The sequence below is a fragment of the Amblyomma americanum genome, chromosome 1 (assembly GCF_052857255.1).
Source record: "Amblyomma americanum isolate KBUSLIRL-KWMA chromosome 1, ASM5285725v1, whole genome shotgun sequence".
Lineage (NCBI taxonomy): Eukaryota > Metazoa > Arthropoda > Arachnida > Ixodida > Ixodidae > Amblyomma > Amblyomma americanum.
In genome coordinates, this window is record NC_135497.1 from 150,008,948 (window position 1) to 150,034,251 (window position 25,304).

The 25,304-nt window shown below is 47.9% G+C and overlaps 1 protein-coding gene across 2 annotated transcripts; it reads left to right on the forward strand.

Annotated features, from left to right (window-relative positions):
* Positions 1–20,071: 20,071 nt before the first annotated feature.
* LOC144113920 (uncharacterized) lies at positions 20,072–23,225 on the forward strand. 2 transcript variants are annotated; one of them, XM_077647312.1, is made up of 2 exons: positions 20,072–20,209; positions 22,020–23,225. In XM_077647312.1, the coding sequence occupies exon 2, from the start codon at positions 22,057–22,059 to the stop codon at positions 23,089–23,091; it is 1,035 nt and encodes a 344-aa protein (XP_077503438.1). In that variant the 5' UTR covers positions 20,072–20,209; positions 22,020–22,056; the 3' UTR covers positions 23,092–23,225. The 2 variants fall into 2 exon arrangements, with proteins under 2 accessions (XP_077503438.1, XP_077503439.1); XM_077647313.1 differs by having other exon boundaries at positions 20,082–20,217.
* Positions 23,226–25,304: the final 2,079 nt, after the last annotated feature.

Sequence of the window (25,304 nt, forward strand, 5' to 3'; positions counted from 1 at the left end):
AGCCCCACAGAGCAAAAGTACGGAGCTACGGAAAGGGAGTGCCTCGCCGTTGTCTGGGCAGTAAAGCACTTCAGATGCTACCTTTACGGCCGCAAATTCAAGCTAGTCACAGACTGCCATCCTCTGAAATGGGTGATGAGTGTCAGGGACCCTAGCTCGCGACTCGCTAGATGGAATCTACACCTGCAGGAATACTGCTTTGAAGTGGAGCACAAGTCAGGAAAGACACATCTGAATGCTGATGCACTCAGCCGCACAGCTGCCGTGGCAGCTATAGATGAGTTTGTCTCCGTAGTCGACCCCGCCGAATTACGCACAGAGCAGTGCAAAGATCCTGACCTGAAGCGAATAATCGAAAGCTTAGAGGGCGCACCGTCTCACCCCGAACAGCTAGGTTATTTCATTGGCAAAGACGGCACCCTGTGTCGGCGCACGAGGCCAACCAGGAAAGGGAGACCAGAGAAAACCGCTTGGGAGAGAGACGTCATACCTCGGTCATGGACAGAAAGGGTTCTTCGCGCGTTTCACGATGCGCCATGCGCCGGTCATTTTGGCGTAGCGAAGACACGCAGGCGTGTGGAGCGTTTGTACTTTTGGAGTGGCATGCGACAGGATGTTAGAGACTACTGTGCGAAGTGTCATTCCTGTCTCGAAAGAAAAACACCCAAGGGACGAAGACCAGCTCCAATTCAGCCGTTCCCTGAGGTTTCGGCTCCCTTCGAGCGGACAGGTATGGACATAATGGGCCCATTGCCCACGACCACTTCCGGAAACAGGTACATTTTAGTATTTGTCGATCACCTTTCAAAATACGCGGAAGCGGTAGCACTCCCAGATCAGAAGGCAGACACGGTTGCAAGAGCATTTGTCGAACAGATCGTGCTCCGACATGGACCCCCGAGGCAACTCCTGACAGATCGGGGAACTAACTTCGTGTCGCAGCTAATGAGGAGAGTTTGCGAGCTGCTTAAGATCGCTAAGAAGCAGACAACACCGTAATATCCGGCTTTCAACGGCGCGGTGGAGCGACTGAACCAAACCGTGGCCGGGTTCCTGTCGCATTTTGTTTCGCGCGACCAGCGGGACTGGGACTTGTGGCTCCCGTATGCAATGTTTGCCTACAATTCCGCAGCACACGAGAGCACGGGCGAATCGCCATTCTTTCTTCTCTACGGCCGAGACCCGGACCAGCCTAGTGAAGTGCCAGAGGGCCCCCGTCGTGTCCCATACGCTTCACTGGACGACTATAAGGTTGAGCTAGAATCGCGCTTGCAAGTGGCGAGGGACATCGCAAAGGAGGCCTTAAAGAAAGCGGCGAAGCGCAGGAAGGAGGTGCACGATCGCAGTGCTAGAGACGCGCCGCTTGATGTGGGGTACAGCGTGTACATTGAAAACTGCCAAAGGCAGATTGGGCTAGCTCGTAAGTTCCAGACGAAGTGGAGAGGACCGTGCGAGGTTGTCGAGAAGCTTTCTCCGGTAAACTTCAGAGTCCGAGACGTGATCCGGCGCTTGATAAGGATACAGGCAAATCGCCTCAAGTCGGCACCGGTTCAGTATTCACGAAATGAGGAAAGGGAAAGCGCGGATTTTGATGGGGACAGAAGTGAAGCGGAGCGCGCAGATAGTTCGCAAGAAACGCCCTCTCCTGCATTTGTTCGGCAGGCGCCAGAGGTGACGGCCGGAATGCCACCGGATTTACTTCATGCATTGCTAGAAGAAGAAGAAGCGCGCGAGGTTGCCGCGCAGATAATGCCAGGAGAGGCTCCTGCCACGAGCCCTCGCGAGTCTCAAAGCAGACAAAGGGTCACAGACTTACTTGGTATGACTCATGAAGGCCGATATCCGCTGCGAAATCGGAAAGCTAAGTCGGACTAATGGCGTAAACAGAGCGGAGTTGTGAACTGGTTAGAATTGTGTAATGCCGCCGCTCATAACATTGCTATGTGCTTATGTGTTAAGTTATCGGAGTTGGTAGTTAAACCTTTTTGTCATTAAGTAACACCTTCACAGGAGAGCATGCGGAGCGCATGCAGAACCTGCCCTACTTCCTTTCGTTATCTATATTTTTGTCTGTGCCGTCATCGTGCTAGAAGTGGGAGCTCCTTTGTAACTGTGGTAAATTTATTTCGTCCAGTTTGGACTAGAAAGGAGAGGCTTGGGTGCTGAGTTTCATGTTTATCTGTAAAAGAAGATCAGTGCTGCCCCTGGAGACGCCAGTTATGACAGCTGAGGCATATGGTGTTGTGCAGTGGTGTTGAGTGCAGCGAAAAGTGTTTTGTCGGACGCACTGTGCGAGGCAATTCAGAAAGAGAAGGGGAGCTGCATGGACTCAAATGTTCGGAGAACATTCTTCTGGAGGGTGAGCGAGTGTGACGTTCCTTGTGTGTGCTACGAGGGTCCGCGTTCGTCGGCGCGGCGTAGACGGAGCCCCCAGTGGCGGCAAAAGCACTCAAGGGAAAGCAATTCAGCTGGAAGAGAGGAGATCGGCGACAGCCGGTCTCGTTTTGGAAGCTGCCAGCACACATGTTTCTACTGTATATGGCTGCAAGCAACTTGAGTGTGATTGCTTTCGGGCCTGCCGCCATGGACCGCACGGAGAAGACCCAGGTGACAGCTGCGTCCAATTACCGAGCCATACTCGTTGAGAGTGAACGACCAAAACGAAGGGGTTTAAGCACAACCGGACCCCCTTTCCATAGTGTCGGCACGTGTCGAACGCCGCCGCCGCCGCCGCGGGGAGACGGGCGTTATCTTCCCCAATTGCCGTGACCGTGCCGGGGACAAAGGGCCTCGTTTCGGCGGGCCTGGCCCCGTGACAAGACGGCGGGAATCATCACCAACACTCCCGAGCTCATCCTAGGACAAGGGACCACTTTCCCGGCATTTTAGTGACCTCGCGTTCCGGCCTTGAGTGGCGAGTGTCATTTGATGGAGAACGGAGGTCGGTGACCCGCGGGAACCGTCAGCGGGCCAGAGACCGTCTACCACAGCCGACGCTACCTCGACGACAACCTTATTTCACTCGGACTCAACACGTGACGGGGGCGAGACCATAAGTGCGGTGGTGTGTTTGTGCGCCCAAGTGAAAGCCCTAGGCCCCTCCCACTCCGGCGTGGGCGTCCTCAACCTAGGGAATGTGGGGAATAAAAAGGATATAAAAATCGACAAGGGGACGGAAGAAACAACGCTCAGGACGACATCGTTCGCCAAGGGGGCCTTCAGCGCCGAAGCCCGACGGCGTGCAGCTTCTGCCAGCAACCGTTCGAGCTCAACTCCGGAGCCCCTCCATCGCCCCCATGAAGTCGTCGGCACGTAAGCTCGGACACCCCAGCCTCTGATGTATAATCATAATCATGTATAATTATTGAATATATCTGTTTGTTTAAACTGAGCCATACGGTGTCTCTTTGCTTCTCCGTCCCGTGTGGACCTGCGCATTATGGGGGGTCGTCACAGCAGTGTTCCTTCATAACAGCTTCCTTACAACTTGCGTAGCATATTCCAGTGAAACCTTTTGACCCGAATACTCTCCACTTCAATTACTTTTCCAACAATCAGGATTACTTATTTCGAGCTGCAGTTGCATATTGGTCAAAGACTGCCATTCAGACAGCTTTTCGTTCACCCTTAAATCAATGGGAGAAGGTGCGTTTCATGGCTGCTAATTTAAATAATTATGAGGATGCAAAGATAAGTAATGCATTATCCCTCCGTCCCAAGTAGAAATTGTTCTGGAAAACAAGCGTTTCGCATGTCTTACCTCTCATACTTTGCTGTTGTTTACTGTTGTTCACGCAGTCTGGTTTGACCTGCGATTGGCATTTTTTTCGGCGCGCGCTGTCACGAACAAAGTCAAATAGCCGGTGCACTTCAGTAGTGCGGCCAGAACACCCGGGAACACAATAACAGACCCTCATAACTTGGTCTCTGACTGCTGCATCACGCACACTACGAGCTCACTTGAAGCAAAGGGGCGTGGCCCGTTTTCGCCACGGTCCTGCAAGTTCTGTGCCTTATTTCTTCTCCCGATTAGAAGCACGTCGTCGTCGTTACGCGTCGCGGCTTTTCTTCTCCCGATTACAGCCGCCTCGGCACATACCGCACGTCCTGCACCACGCTGTCAGAAGTCGCATGTTTTGAGCACCAGACCACAAGCGCTTGCTCTGATGACGTAGGCCAAGAAAGCTGAAAGGCGAGTGCTAAAACCTGCCAGGCACATCAAAAGTTGCCGAGCGGCTTTGGCTTCACAACCTGATCACAAAGGCGTTTCGCAATAAGGCAGCCGTATTATTTATGCGCTCTTGCGCGTAAGCGAGTATGTGAAGCTCTCGTCGCAGCTTTTTGTTCAGTTTATTATTTGTTTTATCTTAATGCCACGATGGCAGGAAGGCTCTCCTTCTTTGTGCCAGCTCACTACGAATATCCTGGCGCCAAACCTATCTTCTGTGCGTCAGTAAGCAAAGAAGCCGTGGCTGCGTGACGCGAACGCAAGGCGGCTTTTTTCTACACGGTAACGGTTTATTTCCCTTCCTTTTCGTATCACTTTGAAAGAATCCACAACTGGAAAAAAAAGGCTCTTTTCATTGCCCTCACGGAGCCACGTCAGTAAAATTCGTCACGCGTGTTTCTGAGCAACCATATCCTATAGATTACCTTGTTTCCTCTTTCGATGACAGCAGCAGCAGGGATGGGCGAAACGCAAAGGCTCCCGTGTGCTGTGCGATGTCAGTGAATGTTAAACGTCCCCAGGTGGTCGAAATTATTGGGGAGGCCTCCACTACGGCACCTATCTCTTCCTTTCTTCTTTCACTCCCTCCTTTATTCCTTCCCTTACGGCGCGGTTCCGGTGTCCAACGATATATGAGACAGATACTGCGCCATTTCCTTCCCCCCCCCCCCCCAAAAAAAAAAACAATTGCTCCGGCTCCTCTTAGTTTACCCTGGCAGGGACAATGGTATTTAAAATAAATAGTTATCAGGGGCTGATTTTGTGAGGCCTCTTTTTGCATCTGTCGCTTTTGATGATTTTTCTTCATGTTTTGAAAGGAAACAGAAATTGTTTAGCAAAATTTGTCCTCGAATAATGCGACTTAATCACTACGAATTAGGAAGATGTCATCGCATCGCATCATCAGTCTACGTGTAGCCAACACTATCCAAAGGGAAACGCAACCATCTGAATTGTTTTGTTGCGGTACAAGCCACTTAGGAAAGCAGTTCAGAAAATATGACCACTTGGCTTCAGACGTGTCCTCAGCTTTCTACTCCAGATCAGTGAGGTAACAGATTACTTGGAAGAGAAATTTGACATTATTACGTGGAGTTTTTCACATACGGTGCAGCAACAAGACAAAGGCATTTCAGAAGATGTTGGAAAGCGGAGGTTGACTACGCAAAAATATTATATTTGGCAGGACATGCATGCTCCGCGCTGCTTGCATACAAGAAAACCTTGGGGCCTTGGGAACAGTTTTTACGTTCAAAGCAACAAAGACAGCATAATTATATGGAATTCGGTGGCCCTAATATAGTCCATATTATCCTATCAAGGAAAATGAAATAACTTCTGTCCGTTTAAAGTGCAGCCGTTGACTTAAAGACACAGCAGTCCATCATAACTTTTCGTTTGTCGTGTAGTAGCGAATGCACCATGCATAAAATGCGCCCAAAACTGGAATAACACTACTGCCACGAATGAAACAAGTATGTACTGTCTATTTCCAGATCAGCAGCGTTAGTACAGTCGCCACGCGACCGCACAGAAACCGTGCCAGACGCATAGCGCACTGCACGCAACTGACGCGTGAGACCCAACATGCCGCTGCGAGGGGGGAAACGGCGGCGCGGGGTAGTACAAAGAAAAGTTTATAGATATACTTTGGTACAAAGGATGTCCCCACCCTGAAAGCGGAGGCGAGCGGGCATCGAGGCACCCTAGTTTTTGCAGCTCGACAAGCTCTCCCCAAATGATCAGGCTAAACGCATGCTGCTACATTAGGCAGGGGGCCCCGTCTGCTCGTTCTCGTTTTCTCGCTTCATACATGTCGCTCGAAGTTCCTTTGCCCAAGGTTTCATATACTAAGCAGGTTACAATAAATGGGCCCCCTTCTCCTACTGTCCGAGGTGAGGCCCTGGGCTGCAGCCCCCCTTAATCCAGCGCTGGGTACAACCACTGGGGTTGGGGCGAACGATATTTGAACGAGGCACTAGACGAGGCGTGCTTCGCCTTTTAGGTGTCTATCGTCCCAACCTTCTCGTGTGTGTTACTATATATATGTTGTTGTTTTTTTTGCGGTTATAGCACTGCACACCATTCAGAATCTACGACAAAACTGTTTCAGTCCGCAAGTGTTGAGCTGTGTTCTGAAGGCCCTATCATACACCGTGCGACCGAATCTGTGCAGCGAAAGAATCTTCTGTTTCTTGTGTTCATTAGATTCGAATATTTGAACTTTACACGAACAAGGAAAGACAAACTTGTTTAAATATTTTATTGTACAGTTCTTTTACACCGCTTTGTTGCATGGTTGAACTGCGCCATTTTTAAAAACTAATTTATCGGGCTCTTGAGGAGAATTTTATTTTAAATGTCAAACGCTTCCATTGAAAGAGAAAAAAACACGTCTTTCTGCAAAAAGCATTCCATTTATGGGTGCTTAAAGCAGTTTTGCTCTCTTTTTCGCTGACTGCACTTGAGCAGTTACCAACATTTCAGAGTTAATTTTCCTGGAAAAAAAGTGCATCCTCATAAGATAACGTAAAACTTGATCACTTTAGCAGTGACTTCTCTGCAGTGAACATCACAACCGACTGCAGGCATAGAGGACTATTCAAGCCTGTCTAGTACCTCTTAGAACAGGTCACCAAATACAACGCGTTTCTCAAGGGCTTTGTGAACAATGCTCTCCATCTTCTTTATCACTGTGTACAGCCTCAGCACGGCTCGCGAAGGCATCCTGGCTTGAACGACCTCAGGTCAGTCAAGTGCCCCTGGGCAACACATCACTTGGGTTGGCGTGTTCAGGAGCAGCCGTCAGCGTGACCTGGCAATCCTTACAATGCATTGCCTTATAGGTAACTTCTTATGCACATGTCCTGCTAAGTAATAGACAACCTTTTCTTCTGGTCAGGCTCTTTCATATCCATGGTCGCCCAGGCCATCACTTTCACCCGAAAGATAGCTGATGCTAAGAAGCTTCTCGCACAGCGTTTCTTCCACGGCATTCCTGAGCTCCGCAGCAGCCTTTGCCTTTTCTCCGAGACTGTCATGCAGCGACACGAGGACAGTTTCAGCGGCTCCATAACTGCAGTTCCCTTTCACTGCATTCTTCGCAGGAGCGAGCAGGTATAAAGCCTATAAATCTGGCTGAGCTGTATGATCGTAGGATTGTCATCATTGGCGTGAAAAGAGCGAACAATGGCAAAGAATCTCTGAAAAAAAAAAAAGCTAGAAAGCAGGCTGCCGTTTATACGCTGCTACTTCAAGAAAATTGCGCTCTTTAGAACAGGCTGCCGCTTACCCAGTGAACATTAAAACTCCTGTGGACGTCTTACGGGCGTTCAGAACGTCCGCAGAATGTCGAAGGGAGTTCCAGTGCCCATTGGGTTATACTGTGCTACTTCAAGGAAACTGAGCTATGCTCACCATTTTATCATTATGCACGCGTACGTGTTACCTCCAAGGGATCTTGATTCAGCTTGGCCGTCAGCAAATAACCTACACCTGCTTTGTGCAGCTCATCGTTTATGCCTAAAGGCGACAGCAAGGTGACTCGTAGAGAATTCTGTCGTTTGCTGTGAAGCAAATAGGAGCATGCTTCGATGTTGGTGGTTGTGCTCTGTTTCATCAAGCAGATGGAGGAAGTCCTTGATGACCTGCCCGAAGAATACAATGATTACTGAGTCAAACCCTTGAGAAGCTAGAGTGTATATCACGATGAAAAACAACTCAGAGCCCTCCGACGGACATCACATTAAGGAAAAGTGCCTGAATCTTCGGTGAGTTCACGCGGATCCCTTCCGCAGTGTCGGCCGCTGTGTCATAGTGCAGGCTACACACTGCGCAAGCGCGTAGTCTTCTTCCTATCTCGCCACGTCCCCTTTCCATTCCCTCTCTCTCTCCCATTGCTATATAACCACCCTCGGTTTATAATAAACGTCGGTTGTTACCTGTATCGTTCACAGGCGTGTACGCTCGTTCTGTTCCTGCCGTGGCCTGTCGGCCGCGGCTATGCTACACGCAGAGTGGTTTTTGTTCAGTGCATCGGAAAGATCGTTCATTCTTCTCGTGGAGGACTCTGTTCCCTCCGTGTGAACGAGCCCTTCAACACCCTCTGCCATGTAGACCTGCAGGCCAATGGCAGTGCTCCGACTGAAGAGCTGCAGGGAAAGTAGTGTTTGATGGCACCACTCCCAACACTGAACGCCTTGAAATTTATAAATCTTTGTGTATGTTCCCCTTGTACCTAACCTGCACGGCAAGCCGCACGTTCATTCTCTGCGGTTCGCATCGTCGGTTGCACTCAGTTTATAGACTGTCACGACGCAGCTGGCGTACGTCGTGGTAAGGCGTGAAGAGGGCCGCCGAAGGGGAGCAGGGGAACGCGCTGACAAAAGGGAGAGGCTCTCAGGGCGGCGTCGCGCGCGAGTGTCCGGAGCCTTGGCCGATCAGACGCATGTGTCGTAAAGGGTTTCTCTCCGCTCGTTGTGGCATGTTTCTAGTTAGCCACGGCCGCTTGCTCGATGGGCCAGCGCCGGAGGCGAGCGGGCACCCTAGGCCAGAGCGGCTAACAGGATGCATGTGTCGTAAATGGTTTTTCTTCCGCTCGTTGTGGCATGTTTCTAGTTAGCCACAGCAGCTTGCTCGATGGGCCAGCGCCGGAGGCGAGCGGGCACCCGGGCACCCTAGACCAGAGCGGCTAACAGGACGCATGTGTCGTAAATGGTTTCTCTCCGTTCGTTGTGGCATGTTTCTAGTTAGCCAGGGCAGCTTGCAGCGAGCCGTGTGTTCGATATTTTGTGCTTTTCTTTTGTGTTGCAAGGCGTGTGTTTTATATTGTGTGCTTTTCTTTTGTGTTGTGATCTGTTGCGTCCGAAATGTGGCGGGAAAGTCACCTATTGGCTGAGGGTGTAGTTTTGGCGGGAGGACAAGGAGATGGGTGCGCGCTAAGGAGAGCGCGGAAGGTTGGTTGGTGGCAGCCGGACAGATCGGTCCTGTGCGGCCGGTGGTCGTCCCGGGGTCGCGGAGTTGGAGAAGCGTTGCTTGAGCGGCGGCCGGGCGGGTTGGCCGTGTGGTGGCCGACGGTGGTCCGGAGTCGCGAGAGTGTGGGAGTTTTGTCTTTTTTTTAGTTAAAGCGGAGAGGCCGAGATCTGTCGGCATATGTAAATAAGTTGTAAATATTGTAATAAATAATTTTTTGAGGAAAGCCTTTCCAAGTGCCAACGTCAGAAGACCTGCACGCCTGTCTCAAACTCACCAGTCGCGAAGTACGTCCCCCGGGTCACTCACGAGACCCGCCCTCTACCACTCCACGTTAACATCTGGATGCAACAACAACATCGCACAAGAGAGAGAGGGAAAATCAATATCGTGACTACGACCTTAATGTGTTTCTTCCTCTCCGTCTCGATAGCAGTTGATAGTGACTGAAGTCAATATTGTAGTCTCCAGCCTGAAATTATAGCTGAAGAAATAAGTCGCAAATACAGATTTTCATATCTTTACCTTAAAAGAGCAGTGACCCAAATTTTATTCGTGAGTTACTTGATTGGTATGATGTGCTGCATATGCTGCTGCACATTAGAAAACATGGACAGCCGCGTGGATTGCGCCAACAAGATGCTATTTCGGTTTTCGTTTTCAACAGCTGAACGGCGGCTGTGACGTAACAGACGCGTTGGGATCCAGGCATAGAAAAACTGCAGCATGGTCTTTACCTTCGTGTATTAAATCACATAAACTTTTACGCAAGCCTGCTCAAGAGTTGAAATCCCAAAAAAAATGAATAAGCAGCGACTATATCGCAGTTTTTGCATGACTCACGTGACCTCAAATCGTCTGCTTGTTCAACTGTTGAAACGAAACCGAAACAGCGTGAGAGAGAAAAAACCAATCAGATTATTGAGCTGGCGTAAGCGAATGCCATGTCATGGCTCATGTATACTAGTGTCTTCCGCACCATTCCGAATAAAAAGACATTCAACCAAAAAAATTGGTTTCTCTACTTCAGTTGACGAATTATTAATGGAAGTGTGTCACTTCATGCATACCTGACCATACCTGTGCTTGAGTAGATGGTTCCACACATATTTGGCGACGTGAGGAATGTCACACAAAAAATGAAGGTACTTCCCCTCAGGTTCACAGGGATGTTGAATCTTGTGACAAGGGGATGCAATGTTGCCACTGATTCCCATGTGCTGTCACATTGAACGATTATTTCCAGCACCATATCGCTGACCACCGATATGACAGTCGCTCCATACTTGTGAAGTTGGATAACTGCATGCCTCCAACACAAGTTGCGCCAAAATGTTTCCAGGTGCAGCTCCTTTCGTGGCAAAGGTCGCTATAGGTTGGACCCAGTTTTCAAGCACAGGCACAAACATAAGAACAAGAGCATGGTCCGCAAGCTCTGTGCTTCCTTCTGAAATGCCAACGTAATCGACAAAGCCGTCAATCTTATATGTCGACTTGCTGAAGTTGTACGCCTGGTTCAGTTTTATTTCATCTAATATCAGAGTGCCAAATCCCTGGCCACCCATTCTCCCACCGAACTGCTTTTCTATTGCTTGCAAACAAATGGAGTTGAACCCAAACTTGCAAGGTATGCCTTCAAGGACTTGAGTTAGACGACTCATAGAGGGCAGAGGCATCACCTTCATATCTTCATGTCATAAATAAGCCTGTATATATAAGCTCGTGGACTGGCTATCCTCAGCATTAAGTTTAACAACTACTCAGCATTGTAGCGGATGCCACATACTGACTTTGATTTTTAGCTGCTTTAATGATGTCATGAACGCCAGGCGCTGCAAAGAAAGGAGATCAACCAGTGCTCTTTCAATTCCTTGATCTGTAACCTTTGAGAGCGCTGCTTTCAGTGCCACGACCTCGCCCTGTTTTTTCTCCCGCGCGGCAGTTGCTCGACAAGCTTTCCTCTTCAAGTTCCGCCGCTTCTGGCCCTTCTTATAGGTGCTGCCGTTTTCTTCCTCGCGCACACCTGTCTTCGCAAACGAAGCAACGCGCACAGATTAGCTGCTTCGAAAAAACATAACAGTGTTTGTGATGAACAGCAAGGTTTGTATTTACCCCTGCACAGATATTTAAGTCATCTGTTTCCATCAGAACGTTTTCAAGGTCAGTGACAGAAGCTACAGTTTTGAACAGCTGCTTGTGCAGCTTGTTGTAGCCGTTCACGAAGCAGGTATCATCTTCTTCGGCGACACCAGCATTGGGAATCACTAGACGGCTTATTGCCCCTAGCTTTCTGCAGTAGAAAACTGCGCACACCTTCCCAGTTATTTCGACCAGTATAATTTCATGTTGCCAGTCCGTAGATGGTAGAGTCGCAGTCGCCAGGTCTCCAGTCGTCAGTGCAGTCTATGTAGTACTGGTTTCCGCCGAGCGGGAAAGAGCCTTATCAGCTCATCCGCGATGACTGCCTCTACGCAAGGCTCGCCTGAGGAGGACGTACTGTCGCTGCAAGGTTCTTCACACTTATCAATCTGCATGACAGCACGCGTTTTTTGGTGACGTTCGCCTGTATTTCACAATTTTTGGCTTTGAGAATCGGTCTGGAAGGCCGGGAAAGAGTCGAGAGACGGCACCGGGCACCAGCGCCCAGTTCCCACGGGGAATTCGGACCTGTCGCCCGTTCACAACGTGCTTGTACTCCTTGATAATATCTTCATGCTCAAAATGACGCTCATATATCTTAGACGTGTGAGAGAGCCGCCTGTCCTTGCGATGCAACATCTGCTCCCACCTTTTAAATTCGCTTTCATCGCGAGGCGGTTTGGAAAAATGACCGGTGGCATCGTTTCTGTTGCCACTTGTGCAGCCGAACGCAAAGCAGAATGGCATGTTTACCTCTCGCTTGAAAGTCACCAAGTGCACATAATTCATCACAAACGCGTTTTCACAGCACTAGCAGCGCCATCACACGTAAAACCGGCATGAAAATCTCTCTATTGATTGTAAAACATTTTATTCGCCGGGAAGAGCTTGGCAAGAGGTCGCGTTAAGTGGTCGAGAGTACATAGCCCTCGACGACTTTGTCAGCCCACTCCACCGCCAAAACTTGCGTTCTGGGGTCAGAGCTAGCTAGCACGGTCTCCCACCGCTCGATAGAAGGAGCTGTAACTAGATCACCCGGAGGTGGCTCTATTTTGCAGTCCCACAGGATGTGATCGTAGGTAGCACGTTGGCCACAGTGTTTGCAGTTTGGGTTGTAAAGATCTGGATAAATGTGCGCGAGGAGTGATGGGGTGCGTATCGATCTCGTCTGTAGACGACGCCACGTAACCTCTTGTTCTTTAGTAAGTCTTTTGTCTGGAGGGGGGAAAATTCTCCTCTCTAGTTTAAAATGATTGGTGAGATCATGATATGTGATCATTGAGTCCTTCGTGAAATTCAGGGAGCCAGACTCATCCACTGCCCGGTCGACGAAACCTCGGGCTTTATTGTGGGCTGCCTCGTTCCCCGGATTCCCCGAATGGGCTGGGACCCATATCAATTCGGAATAATTTGGTGAGAATTTGGTTGCGTTAAGGATTCTAAGGGAGGTGTTTGTAATTCGCCCTTTAGCGAAATTATTGATACCCATTTTGGAATCGCTGAGGATGATGCTCCCTTGGGTATGTGCTAGGGCGAGGGCTATAGCCGCCTCTTCTGCCGTTTCAGAGGATTTCGTTTTGATTGTCGCCGAGACGATGTGGTCACCATTCTCGTTCACAACCACAACTGCAAAGGCATTGGTATTTTTGTATTCTGCCGCATCTACATAAAGTGTTGCAGCGCACTGTCTGTATTTCTTATGTAAGGCTTTGGCTCGTGCTTGTCTTCTACCCACATGGTGTAAGGGGTGCATGTTTTTGGGGAGCGGTTTGATTAGTAGGGCCGTCCTATAGGCGCGGGGTAAGTCTACTTTAGCATCGTTATTCGTAGGTTGAAAGTTAATTCCGAGCCTGGTAAGAATACTCCTGCCAGTTCTGGAATTGGCTAATCGCGCTGTTTGAGCCATTAAATGGGCTTCTTTCAGTTCATTGTAGGTGTTATGTATTCCTAACCTCATAAGCCTTTCGGTTGAGGCATTTAGTGGGAGTCCTAACGCAGCCTTATAGGCCTGCCGTATCATGCTATCCAATTTGTCCTTTTCTGCTTTCGAAAATTTCAGATAAGGGGTGGCATAGAGTATCCTGCTCAGCGCAAAGGCCTGCACTAGGCGGCATAAATCTCTTTCCCTCACCCCTTGTCTGCGGTTAGCTATGCGGCGGAGTAATCGCGCCGTCGCTTCTACCGTGCGTTTTAGCTTAGTGAGTGTGTCAGTATTTTTTCCATTTGTTTGTAAATACAACCCCAGTATTCTCATGGTCTGTACCTCTTTGACAGATCGTCCATTAACATAGACGTTTATTTGCGGGGGGGATGTCGTGGTACGCCTACCTCTTTGTTTACGACGGATCACGAAGAGTTCAGATTTTTGCTCAGAACAAGTGAGGCCGGAATCCCATGCGCATGCCTCGATGATGTCCACTGCTGCTTGGAGTGTGTCTTCTATGTAGCCTTCGCATCCTTTGGTTACCCAAAGTGTGATGTCATTTGCATAGAACGTGTGATGTAGGTCTGGTATTTGTGCCAGTTTGGGGGGAATTTTGATGAGGGAGAGGTTAAAAAGGAAAGGGGACAGGACGGAGCCCTGTGGCGTTCCTTTACTTCCTAGTTTGATTGGGGCAGACTCTATTGTTCCGACCGTTATCACTGCTGTTCTGTTAGTGAGGAAGGATCGGATGTAGTTGTACGTCCTTTCTCCGGGGTTGATTTCTGACAAGTTTGTCAAGATGGCTTTGTGGGTGACGTTGTCGAAAGCTTTAACAAGGTCTAAACCCAATATTGCTTTCGTTCCTGTTCCCTCGTCAGCTTCAATTATGTCCTTGTTAAGCTGCAAGAGAATGTCCTGGGTAGATAGTTGGGCCCTGAATCCTAACATTGTTTCAGGTAGGAGGTTCATGTCCTCCGCATAGTTTTGGAGCCTATTGAGGATGACATGCTCCATGAGTTTGCCTAGGCATGATGTTAATGAAATTGGGCGTAGATTCTCAGTGCTGAGTTTCTTACCCGCTTTAGGAATAAAAGTGATTTTCGCGTGTTTCCACTCTGGTGGTATGTTGCCTGCATGCCAGTATTTGTTCATAAGCTCTGTAACCGCCGCGATCGACGTTGCGTCTAAGTTCCTGAGAGTCTTATTTGTTACTTTGTCTGGTCCTGCCGCAGATGTTGTCCGCAGTTTTCCAATTGCGTACCAGACCTCTGCGTCTGTGATGTCTGCGTCTAAATTTGGATTAAGAGTCCCCCGGTAGTCTGGTTGTGTGGTACTATCATCCGTGTTTAGATAACGTTCTGCTAGCTCTTTGATTAGGTCTTCAGTTGTACCCTCATATTTATGTATGAGTCTGTACAGTTGACTTTGTTGCACGGGACGTGTTTGTTCTGGATCGAGCAGGTGTCTTAGAAGATGCCATGTCTTCTTATTTCTGAGCTGTCCATTGACGCTTTCACATATTTGGTTCCATTGTTGTGTTTGGAGAGTAAGTGTATGTTCCTCGATTCGCCTCTGGATTTCAGCGATCTTTTTGCGTAGTCGCTTGTTGTGTTTTTGCTGCTTCCAGCGTTGCATACTGCAAAAACCAGAGGCCTTTTTTTGTTCAAAAATTGGCGCCCAAGCTGCGCCAAGACGAGCTGTCACTATAACGCCAGGTGGCGGGAGTTCCTGTCCAATGCGGATAAGTCTGGCATTCAATATATGCTGAAATGGCAACCTATAGAATCCAATCCGAACCTGTTTGTTTGATGAGAGAATAAGTTGGTATGGGTCAGTGGTGCGGCCTGTGCATGCTTATGCTTTCCCCCGCGCTTTTTTTTTTTCCGGCGGCACGTGCTCTTCTCGCGTCCTCCGCGGCTTTGCCTGCACCTCTAAGCAGCATCACGTTGGCACATTTGGAACAAAAAAGGTCAGTTTTTCTGTTTTGGATTGCACCGCGGTGATGTAACGTGGCCAGAATTGAAACTAAAAACAAGTAAAATAGGGGAATAAATGGTGCATCGTCGAGAATGCTGGTTAGATCTCACTCTAACCCCGGCCAGCAGAAAAAAGTTTCCATTTTTTCAGCGTGTATCTTTGGGTAGAAAAACTGATCGATGCGGAAGCCCGGGAAGCGCAAGGCGTTTCGGGTAGCCATGGGATGTCACTCGGTAGTTTCGGATTGCCGTGTGCAATTCTGCGAAGCCTTTCAGTTGAAATAAAATTGTGTGAAATGAAGCGTGAGCTGCCCGTACATGTGTTTAAAAATATGCTTGCGCACGATTAAAAAATTATTTTAAAAGTATGAAAATTGAAATAGGCGACGCAAGCTGGTGATCTCTCGCGTGCCAATGGATAAAGCACGCGCAGGTAAATGTACCGCTTATTTTCGTTGTTGGACTCACGCTGCGGGATGTTCTGTGTAGATTCTTAGCTTGTATATCGAAGGGTAGGTAACGAAAAAGCGAGAGAGGGCGCAGGAAAAACCCGTCCGTGCTTGCATAGGCGAGCACAAGGTTCCCAGACCCTTCCCACCGAGGCCCCTACTGTCCAAACGCAGCGCAAAAATAACGCATTGTAGTAAAACATTTCACCGAGATGGAATTGAAACATACAAAATATTGAGCAGTAGTTTTTAGCAGTATGGTCAGAAAACCGGCATGACCATAACCCTGCACTTTAAGCGACGGAACAATTCCGTAAGAATAGGGCGCCCAACTTTCTTACGTGTTTGCACTTGGAAGAGACTCTGAAAACCCTACTACGCATTTTCGGGGGCAAACTTGATTGCAAAACTGCTCAACCTACAAATATGGAACCTGCTACCGTGTTCACACAGGATTCAAGTTCGTATGCTCTAACCGGCACGTCTAAACGGATTTACGGGTTAAATGTCTCTGCTGTAAGTGATCTTTCGAAACATGTTCATTTCAGAGTATCACTGCAGTCCTTGTAAAGTCTGGATTCACCTACGGCTGTCTTACTTTGCGAGGGAAAAAAAACGTGTCTGTGAACAACTATTTGCTGTCAAGTACACCTAATCCTCAAACATTCGCGTTACATATTCACAATCGTCTCGTGATATATATTTGCAATTTTAAGTTTAATTAGAAATGTGTTGATACTTCTAACTAAACCAACTCTGCTCGGGAAAAAATGTCATTTTACAAATCTGTTACTTGCGTGCGTCGGTATTTGGACATAACTTTTCGTGCGTCACACGTTCCCGCACTTTTTCTGGACTCTTTTCACCACCTTGATCGATTTCCCACTTCTAGAGCCTTAGTTAGCGCATCTTTGTTTTCTTCATAACCTCTACACTATAGTAACACCCGCCTCATACACTCCGCGCCTCATAATTTCCTCGCCAAACCACTGCAAGTTGCCTGGCGACAACTCCGAACTCAGAGTTTCCCACACCCCTGCCTCCTCTCCCGCATTTACCACACTCGTTACCTCCCCTCATGCCACTATGCCACTACCCATCGGCCACACTATCCCACATTCATCATTCGTATCCCTCGGAAGGCCCCATATTGCGCTGTTGCTCTCTTGATTCCGATGAGTGGCAGCCGGCACTGCTCAGCTCCGAGCCGGATATGCAACTCCGCGTCGTGACGAGAGCCCTTGAGGTCGCCGGGCGCCGTCAGCTCCAGACCATCTAGTGCCCCAGGTTCACCCACAACACTTCAACCAATATGACTAAATAAATGTTTTATCCTCCTTCGCCTCCTCCGAGTATAGTTTACCATGGAACGCCCATCGGCATCCTCCACGACAGCGGTGGCTTAGTGAAAGTTTTAGTGAAATTGTCTTCCGTAAAAAAGCCGCCATTTGGAGCGAACTGAGCGCGGTTGGCGCAACGCTTTCACAAATTTATTCGTTATTTCTTAGCTACTCAAAAATCGTGATATTTGCAGTTTGTTTTTTCTTCGTCTTCCTGCCGGCTCGTTCCACGCACATGCACCATCCTGAGGGCGCCCCACTCGCGGAGGCGCGAGGATAAATGAAGTGAAGAAAAATCGCACGCGGCCCACGTATTCCATTCGGTGCCCATTGCCTGGCGAACGTTTTGCGCAGCTTCTTTTGCGCAGCTTCTTCGCGATGCTCAGGTCGCCCTCGGAGTCTATGTCCCTCTTCGTCAGCTCGGCGTCGAGTAGCAGCGCGGACGATCTGGCGGACGCCCACTCTCAGCCAGTCAGCCCTGAGGCAGCCGATACGGACAGCGGGCACGCCAACCTGGCCGAGCGAACGCCACAGGACGACCTCGCTGGAGATGGCGCAGATGGTTCCGTGGACCCTGATCGTGGTAGCGAAGGCACAGACGACGCTGCCAGTACAAGTGCTGGCAGCAACAGAAGCACTAGTAGCACCGGAACCAGTGCTTCATCGCCGAGCCAGGCGCCGGCCCGCCGCAGCTTATTGTTCTGCATCTGCCCGGACGAAGGTGTCGAGGATCTGGAACAGCTCTACCGCAGTCCCTGCCGCTGCCCGAATGCATTCAAGCACTGGTCCTGCCTGTAGGAGGTCCTGTACAGGGAAGCGGAGGACGCCGTGTGCCCGCTGTGCGGCGCGCGCTATCCGATGCAGCGGCGTACTAAGCCCATGTGGCGCTGGTTCTGGGAGCAGGAGTCTCGGGACGACGCCACTGTGTTCCTGGCTAACTTGGCTTTCAGCGTGGGCAACGTGGGAGTGCTGAGCATGGCGTGGATGTACGTCCTGTTCCAGTACCACTCAAGCTCATGGCTGCCTGCGGCGTCGCTGGCTTCGGCTCTTTTCATCCTCTCTGTGTTTTGGGTCACCTTCGGCTGCATCCACTTCCGCCTTCTCTACATGACCTACCAACGCCGGCGTCGCGCAAACACCATGCTCAAGCTCACGGACAGGAGAGCCATCCAGGCCTGACCACGCCGCATGTCTACAGGGGCCACAGGACTGCAAAGCTGTTGTGCGGATTTGTGCGAAAGGTTCACTTGGTACTGCTTTTTTTATCTTCTGTGTGAAAGTCTCGTTCTACCATTGGTGTGAAACTGGTGGAGAGAAAATAAAGAGACAACTGGTTGTCTTTATGTCACCCAAGAAATGTCTGTGTGGCAAGAAACGAGGTACGTGTATAGTGAATTGCAACACATGGCCGCGAACGCACGTGGACAAGGCGCAGTCATGCACGGCATAGGTGGTAGGTACTATCGGACTATTTGCCAACGCGCCGATGCATCAATTGTTTATTCAACATTAGCATCCCAGCGTCCGCGGAGGAGGCTGAAAGGAGAGTCTCGAGCAGTCGCCCGCTATCACTTGGCTACCCGGAACCCTGTACACGCGGTCCGCGCCTCATATTATACGCCCAGTACGCCACTGAAAGCCGCCCAGCGGTCGTGTTCGAAAATACGCCCAGGAGGGCAGTGGCTGCAGTTCTCGTCTGCTATCAGCACGATTATGAGGATAGTCGCGTGAGCGGCGCTGACTATTTTTTTTCTTATCGGTTTCGTTTGATTCTTTAGCTGTGGCGTGCAGTAGAAAACGCGCGCCCTTAGGGACAGCGAGTCCGTTCATCACGGTGCAGCTATCGAGGAGAACCCAGTTCATGTAGGCGCCAGGCACACCTCACACACTATAGAGCGAAAAATCCTGCTCCGATGTGGAGCGCAGATTTACTGAGTTAATTTGCATCGATGACTTATTATTCACAGCCCCGAATTCGCTGCTCTTTCGTTCCTTTTCATTCAGTCTCACCTCTGCTTCAAGCCGCGCTCATCTAGGTAATGCGAAGTTCGCGTGCGCTCTACGCCTGCGGTACGAGAGGGCAGGATGCTCGGAGTTGAGCTTTTGTCTGTAGATCTCGGCCGAAACTTGAAGCCCTTCATTCCGCGGTTCCACGCAGAAAAATCAGAGAAACACGACGTGCCGCTTACCCGCTCGTAGTTAGGGTTCCTCGCGTGTGTAATATGCGGTTATGCAAAGTAGACTGTAATATTCCCTCCATTGATTAAGCCACTAAAAGTTGAGTGTAAATAAAACCTGCCAAAAGCTTACAAACACACTAAATGCTTTTTCTTTCTTTTTTCTTGCGGCATACGCACTTTTAATTTTTTCTTCAGCCACTTTGTTTTAATGCGTAGAGATGAAAATATAATCGTCCTGGTGGTTGAGGCATTTTCTATAAGTGATCGATACAGGGAGCATGGTAGCTTTATTTCTTGAATGCGTATCTAATACGCATGTTATAAGCTGTTTGCCAACGCGTCTTTAACGTGTCCGGCTAAGGTTATGGTTATAAATGCTACTAAGCCGCCTTGTTTCATTAATAGAAAAGAGATGAAGGCGCAATTTACGTTTGTATTGATTATAAATACGTTTCTGTACGCACACGAGTCATCGTCCGCTGGCGCTCCTCAAGCTGGAAGTAGCAGACGACGCGCCCATCCCAAAGCGACCGCAGCGCCACCGCCGAAGCGGCAACCGCAGTTTTCGAACTGCCCTTATATTATAAAAACGTTGGCTGCGACTACCATTCTGCGAATATCTGCTGCGGGTACTTGGACCCTAGATATTATACTTATTTTTGGAATAGGGCGGAGTGCTTGGCTTGAAGCACTCTGGCACGGGTCGGCCCGGTATTGCACTGCCTCCGGGATCGGACCAGGGCATATTAGCGCGCACCTTTGCTTTCTATCTTTGCTCGCCTATCCTTTAACACATGGAGGAGAAAAAAACTTTTTTCTTCCTCCATGCTTTAACATTATTATTATTATCAGCACGCGGCAGCGGGCGTGGCTCGGCTTGAGCCAGTAGGCAGGCCCGTGCACTTCCTTTTCTTTCTTCCTATCAGCACCAGCCAACAGTCAACCGTCCTGCGTTGCTCTCGGCAGCGCCAAAACCTCGTCGAGTATTCTCTGTTCAAAATTGTAAGTTGGTGCGTATTTTTTCTTGCATTCTTGGCTATTGTCCCAGAGCAGAAAAAGCGTGCATCGCGCTTCTACGTCTTTTTGTCACTGGCTTGTGTGAACACTTTCGGGGTGACGAAAAGGAACTTATTTATTTTGCCTTTGCCACTTATGACTTGTCTTCATGCCTGTTACTATTTTAAGCGAACTTCTCCGTATAAAATAATAGTAATAAAAAAAACTAGCTGAACTGTTAGGCCAGAACCGTGATTGTGTACTGTACACAACCACTCTTTACTAGCACGTAATATGCATCGTTAACAAGTGAGGCGTTGCCCTTGATTTTGCTCTATAGGGGCGGCGGCGCGACTATGCGGGCTGTATATTTTGCTGTGTGTTTGCAATGTGTCTAGTTCGCACTCATCGCGTGTCAGTTGAATGATTTGGAGGAGTCAGTGGTTACCTTTTCGGTCATGTATCATAGTGTCGCGCTGCACATACGTCAGCTGACATATGTCCGATTGGAATCGGATTTTGTTTACTTTTTTACTGGGTACGCGACCCTCTTTGTTTTAACGTTCAGGAAACCGGCGAATTTTTATGCATAGAGGCAGTAATGATGTAATATGATTATCATATCTTGCATGTGGTGATAGTGCTGACATTTTAGTAGGTGCCAGCTTGTCTGCTATATTTTCAAGGAACATGTCACCTAGCTGACCAATTTTTTAACATGCAGTATCGCGCGACCATCGATCCGTGGCTTGTCAGCGCCTTATCATGGCGCGAAGCGGCGGAACAAGCGAGAATTAGCGCATGTGCCGATTGTACGTGCTGTACACAGTACGTGATATGATAAAAGCAATAACCGCTTACCAAGTTTCGCTTACTTGCCGTGAGTGGTTCTTCCTACTGTGAAGGAAATAAAAAGTTTCATAAAATATACATCTTAATGTAGCTGTGCTCTAGTTGCAAGCTTGTGTTTTCAAGACATTTTGGAGGTGATCGTTTGCTATGTGAGCAGTAACACTGAGAATTTTACTGTATTATGCTGCTGTATCTTCGTTAGTATTAAATTTTTTTAGCAGGCCGTGCAAGAAAATTCCTTTAATTGAATTTCCGTGACTGTGGCTAAGGTAGACTTATGTAAAGTTCATAAAAGTTAGAAAATCGCAGAATTTTGACCAAAATAAATATAATTAAAATCATTCTCAGGTATTGTATGCACTGCAGTTATGCTGAAAACCTTCAGCAACCTCTGTAAAGTGGTCCAGACTGCAGTTCAAAAGAGTTGAGCAAGTATGAACAAACGGGGCGAATAGCCATTCACACATGTTAAACTGTAAAACGAATTGTATTGTTGACATCAAATGTAAATAAGGTGATAGAAAGTAGAAATGTGCCCCTTTAGTGGTGAAGTTTTGCTAATTGTGGGTCATGGTGAGAAAGCATTTCCTGAGCCATTGTGGAACTATTTGTGGCATCATGAGGTGCAATGGTGCCATTAGAAAACAATCATCTCCAGTATCTCAGATTATGGTACCAGATCCTTTGTCACTCATTTCTTGAGCAATCTCAAACTACACTGCTTTTTTTGTTTTTTTTTTATGATCTGGTTGTCGAATTACACAACCTCATTCTGTGTAATATTGTTCATGTTGTATTTTGAGTAACAACAAAGCCCGATTCTGACTGATGCAGACATCGCATTATTGCACTTTCACAGTTGCGTGTGCATGCATTGAGTAGTCATATGCTTATGCAGTTGCATTGTTATCAGCCAGCTTATTCCTTCATGGATTGCTCTTCATAATGAGTTTTTTTGTTTTAGGTGATCACCTTGGAGGCCTGACCTGCAGTCTGTAAAAATGAGCAAGCTAGAGCTCTGCAGCCAGTCAAAGTCTCCACGGGAGTTGTTCACTCAGCTTGTATTGCAGCAGGACGCGATGTTAAATAAGGAAGATTTTTCTTCCTTTCTGAGCTCACTTTTCACAGACTTTGATGAAGTACCAACTGCTGAAAAGCAAACAGCAATTAAATTTCTTTTTGAGACCTTTGATTCTAACCATGATGGAGGAATAGATATTTCAGAATTTGAAACAATGTGGACACAGTGGGCACAAGCAATACTGTGCCCGAAGTGGGCCTTGATAGTTGTTGATGTCCAGAATGACTTCATCACTGGGACTCTTTCAGTCAAAAATCTTGCTGAGAAGCAAGACCCTGAAGGCATAGTGCCTGTCATTAATGATCTTGCAGAAAACCTTCCATGGGAACTGGTTGTCTACTCGCAAGACTGGCATCCACCAGATCACATTTCATTCTTTGAGAACAAAGATCACCGCCATTTCCATGCCAGTAGCAAAGTCAGTACTGGGCATGCAAAGGTTTTTGACACTGTGGTATTTGTTGATGATAAATCCAGCTCTGGTAGCATTGAGCAAACCCTATGGCCTGCACATTGCATACAGGGCACCTGGGGTGCAGAGCTACATAAAGACCTTAGGGTGCCGAGCAGTGCTTTGAAAATCCGCAAGGGCATAAGCCCAGATGTAGACAGCTACTCTGCCTTCTGGGATAACGACAAACGCTCTTCAACAGTTCTTGACAATGAGCTTAAGGCTCGAAAAATAACAGGAGTCGTCATCTGTGGAATAGCATATGATGTTTGTGTGGCTTCCACAGCATCACATGCTATGTGTTTGGGGTACCAGACTGTTATTGTTGATAACGCGTCTTGTGGCACTTGCGCAGCAGCTACAGAGGCCACAAAGAGCTGCTTAGCTGCTAAACATTGTGTGTTCCTAGAAAGCTCAGAGGTGAAGCAGCTGATCTCTGGAGGTGCAAGGCCTCTACAGCTAGGGCTCCAGCTTGCCAAGGCCACGTCAGCCAAAAATATCTAACTCTTCCAACCTTCCTGTCGGTTTCATTATGAGCATCCAGCATTTGCATGCATATTTTGCTATTGCCTAACTATGGAGAACAATACAGTGGCTTCTAATAGGATGGTTTTATTTTTGACCAGCTTAAGTTGCTTTTGTAAACTATGGCATGTTAAGTTCTTTTAGATGTTTTGTATTTCTGCATAAAAAGGTGCATGGTGAAATAAAATGTGCAACAATGTAATGGAAATCAAGGATTCCAGGCATGTGTAACTAGCATCACTGGGGAAGAAAAGTATAGAAAGCAAGAAAGCCCCGACATGAACATGAGGCACTAGCAAAAGGAATGAATCGTAATAAGGCAATGGTGGTGCATTTTCAAAAACATGCACTAACCTTGTTGTTTGGTGGGCAGCACTTAGTATGAAGGAAAGGAGTGCAGACTGCATGAACTCCTCAGGTCACACAAAGATTGGTACCAAAGCATTTTTGTGCCGAATAAACTGGACTTGCTGCCTCTGACATCTGTTGGGCACCTGGGACGTTGCACCAGTGGCTTTTCCTCTGGGCATTCTCCTTTGACACGACCGGCTGCCCCCTCTTGGAACAACATGCCAATTCCTCATTGGACTGCCCTTTCAGAGTGCTGCCTCCTCACCTTTACGGCCACATGCAACACCACCAGTACAGCGTCGCTGTAAGCTGCTATACACGTGAACTTAGGACTTGTTGCATGTAACTTTCTTGTGACTTGTGGAAAATTTGTTGGTAAGAGTGTTTTATTTCTCCTGCGTGCAGTTATTGCATAATGTTCCTGGCATACCTGTTTGGTGTTGACATACATTGTGATAGTATACGCAGTGTCTTTGAAAGAATTAAGGTGCCTTGTGCTTGAGATGTTCATAGAGTAAGACTAAGCATGTACAGTACTCACGGATTGAAATAGGACATTCGGAGCGCTAACCTTGCAGTGCCACGCGGCATGTGGTAAACCACAGGCCGGCTCATTGGCTACTGGAAGGAACAATTCTGCTTTGTAGATGTTCTCCCTCTCGCGCCATACCACAATGCACCACCTTGGTTTCATGAGCGTCTACGGGCGGCACTCCATGAAGCGACGGCCACGCGCTCCGAATGTCCTATTTCAATCCGTGAGTACTGTACATGGCGACGAATGTTCTGATAGTCATATATCTTTGGCAGTGCCCAAAATTTTTAAGCTTTGACACTGCATCACTTATTGCAAGCCCAAATTTTTTTTTTACCTGTCTGATCTTGCTTTACCATTTTTAGCTGACCTTGTCAATAGCAGCATATTTTTCCAGTGACTCTGATCTTTTGAATGCTACTTTCCTTGATAAAATATTATGTGTAACTGTGGTTCTTTACAAGCATGTCAGCATTTATGCTTCTCATTGTCAAATTATGTGCTTTGTGTGTCAGTAGCTCAATATTATAGTCAAACACTGGATTCATTCTTGAAAAATGATTGCACCTTATGCCAGGGGAGCTTTAAACACGAGCTTTTATGTGGTATCAAACATGTTTCATGCAACTATCATAAGGTTGTTGTGGTGGTTTCACAGATATTTTTACTTGTACCATTTCAACATTTTGGTGTTACAAAACCATTTACCTTGATGCTGATGGGAAGTTGAACAAAGACTAATGTTCGTGTTGAGAAAAAGTGCCGAAATGAGTTAAAAACTGGCGCAGGTTAGTCTCTTGCTGCATCCTGCCTCCGTGCTCTCTCTGCATGATTCTGCACAAACTAGCCCAACTCCAAGTTGTCAAGCTGAGTTTTGTCATTAATCAGTAACTAGCCTTAGCCCATATCAACAAATGGCAATTTTGAGTACTTTGAGTAACTAAGGATTTAAAATGTTACTGGGTGTTTGTTGCCAACATATTTGCATGCTACAGAAGCCATCTGTGTTACTTTGTATTGATCTTTGTTAACGTTCCCTTTCTGTAAACTTTTTTCTTTTCTAGTGTTCTTTAATGGAGCATGGTGTAAAGCAACTTCATTACACGTGTGAGCTTTGCAAGATATTTTAAGCCTACTTTAAAAAAAAATAAACCTTAACTGCTATCCACCTCTCTCGTTCTGTACAGTTTATATGTGCGATACAGTGACTCATTCTAAGGCAAACTCTGTTAAGCTGATTTCCATATTCTAGGGCACCTTAGTTTCCTGTTCACAGGAAAAAAAAAGAGGAAATGTAAACCTGTAC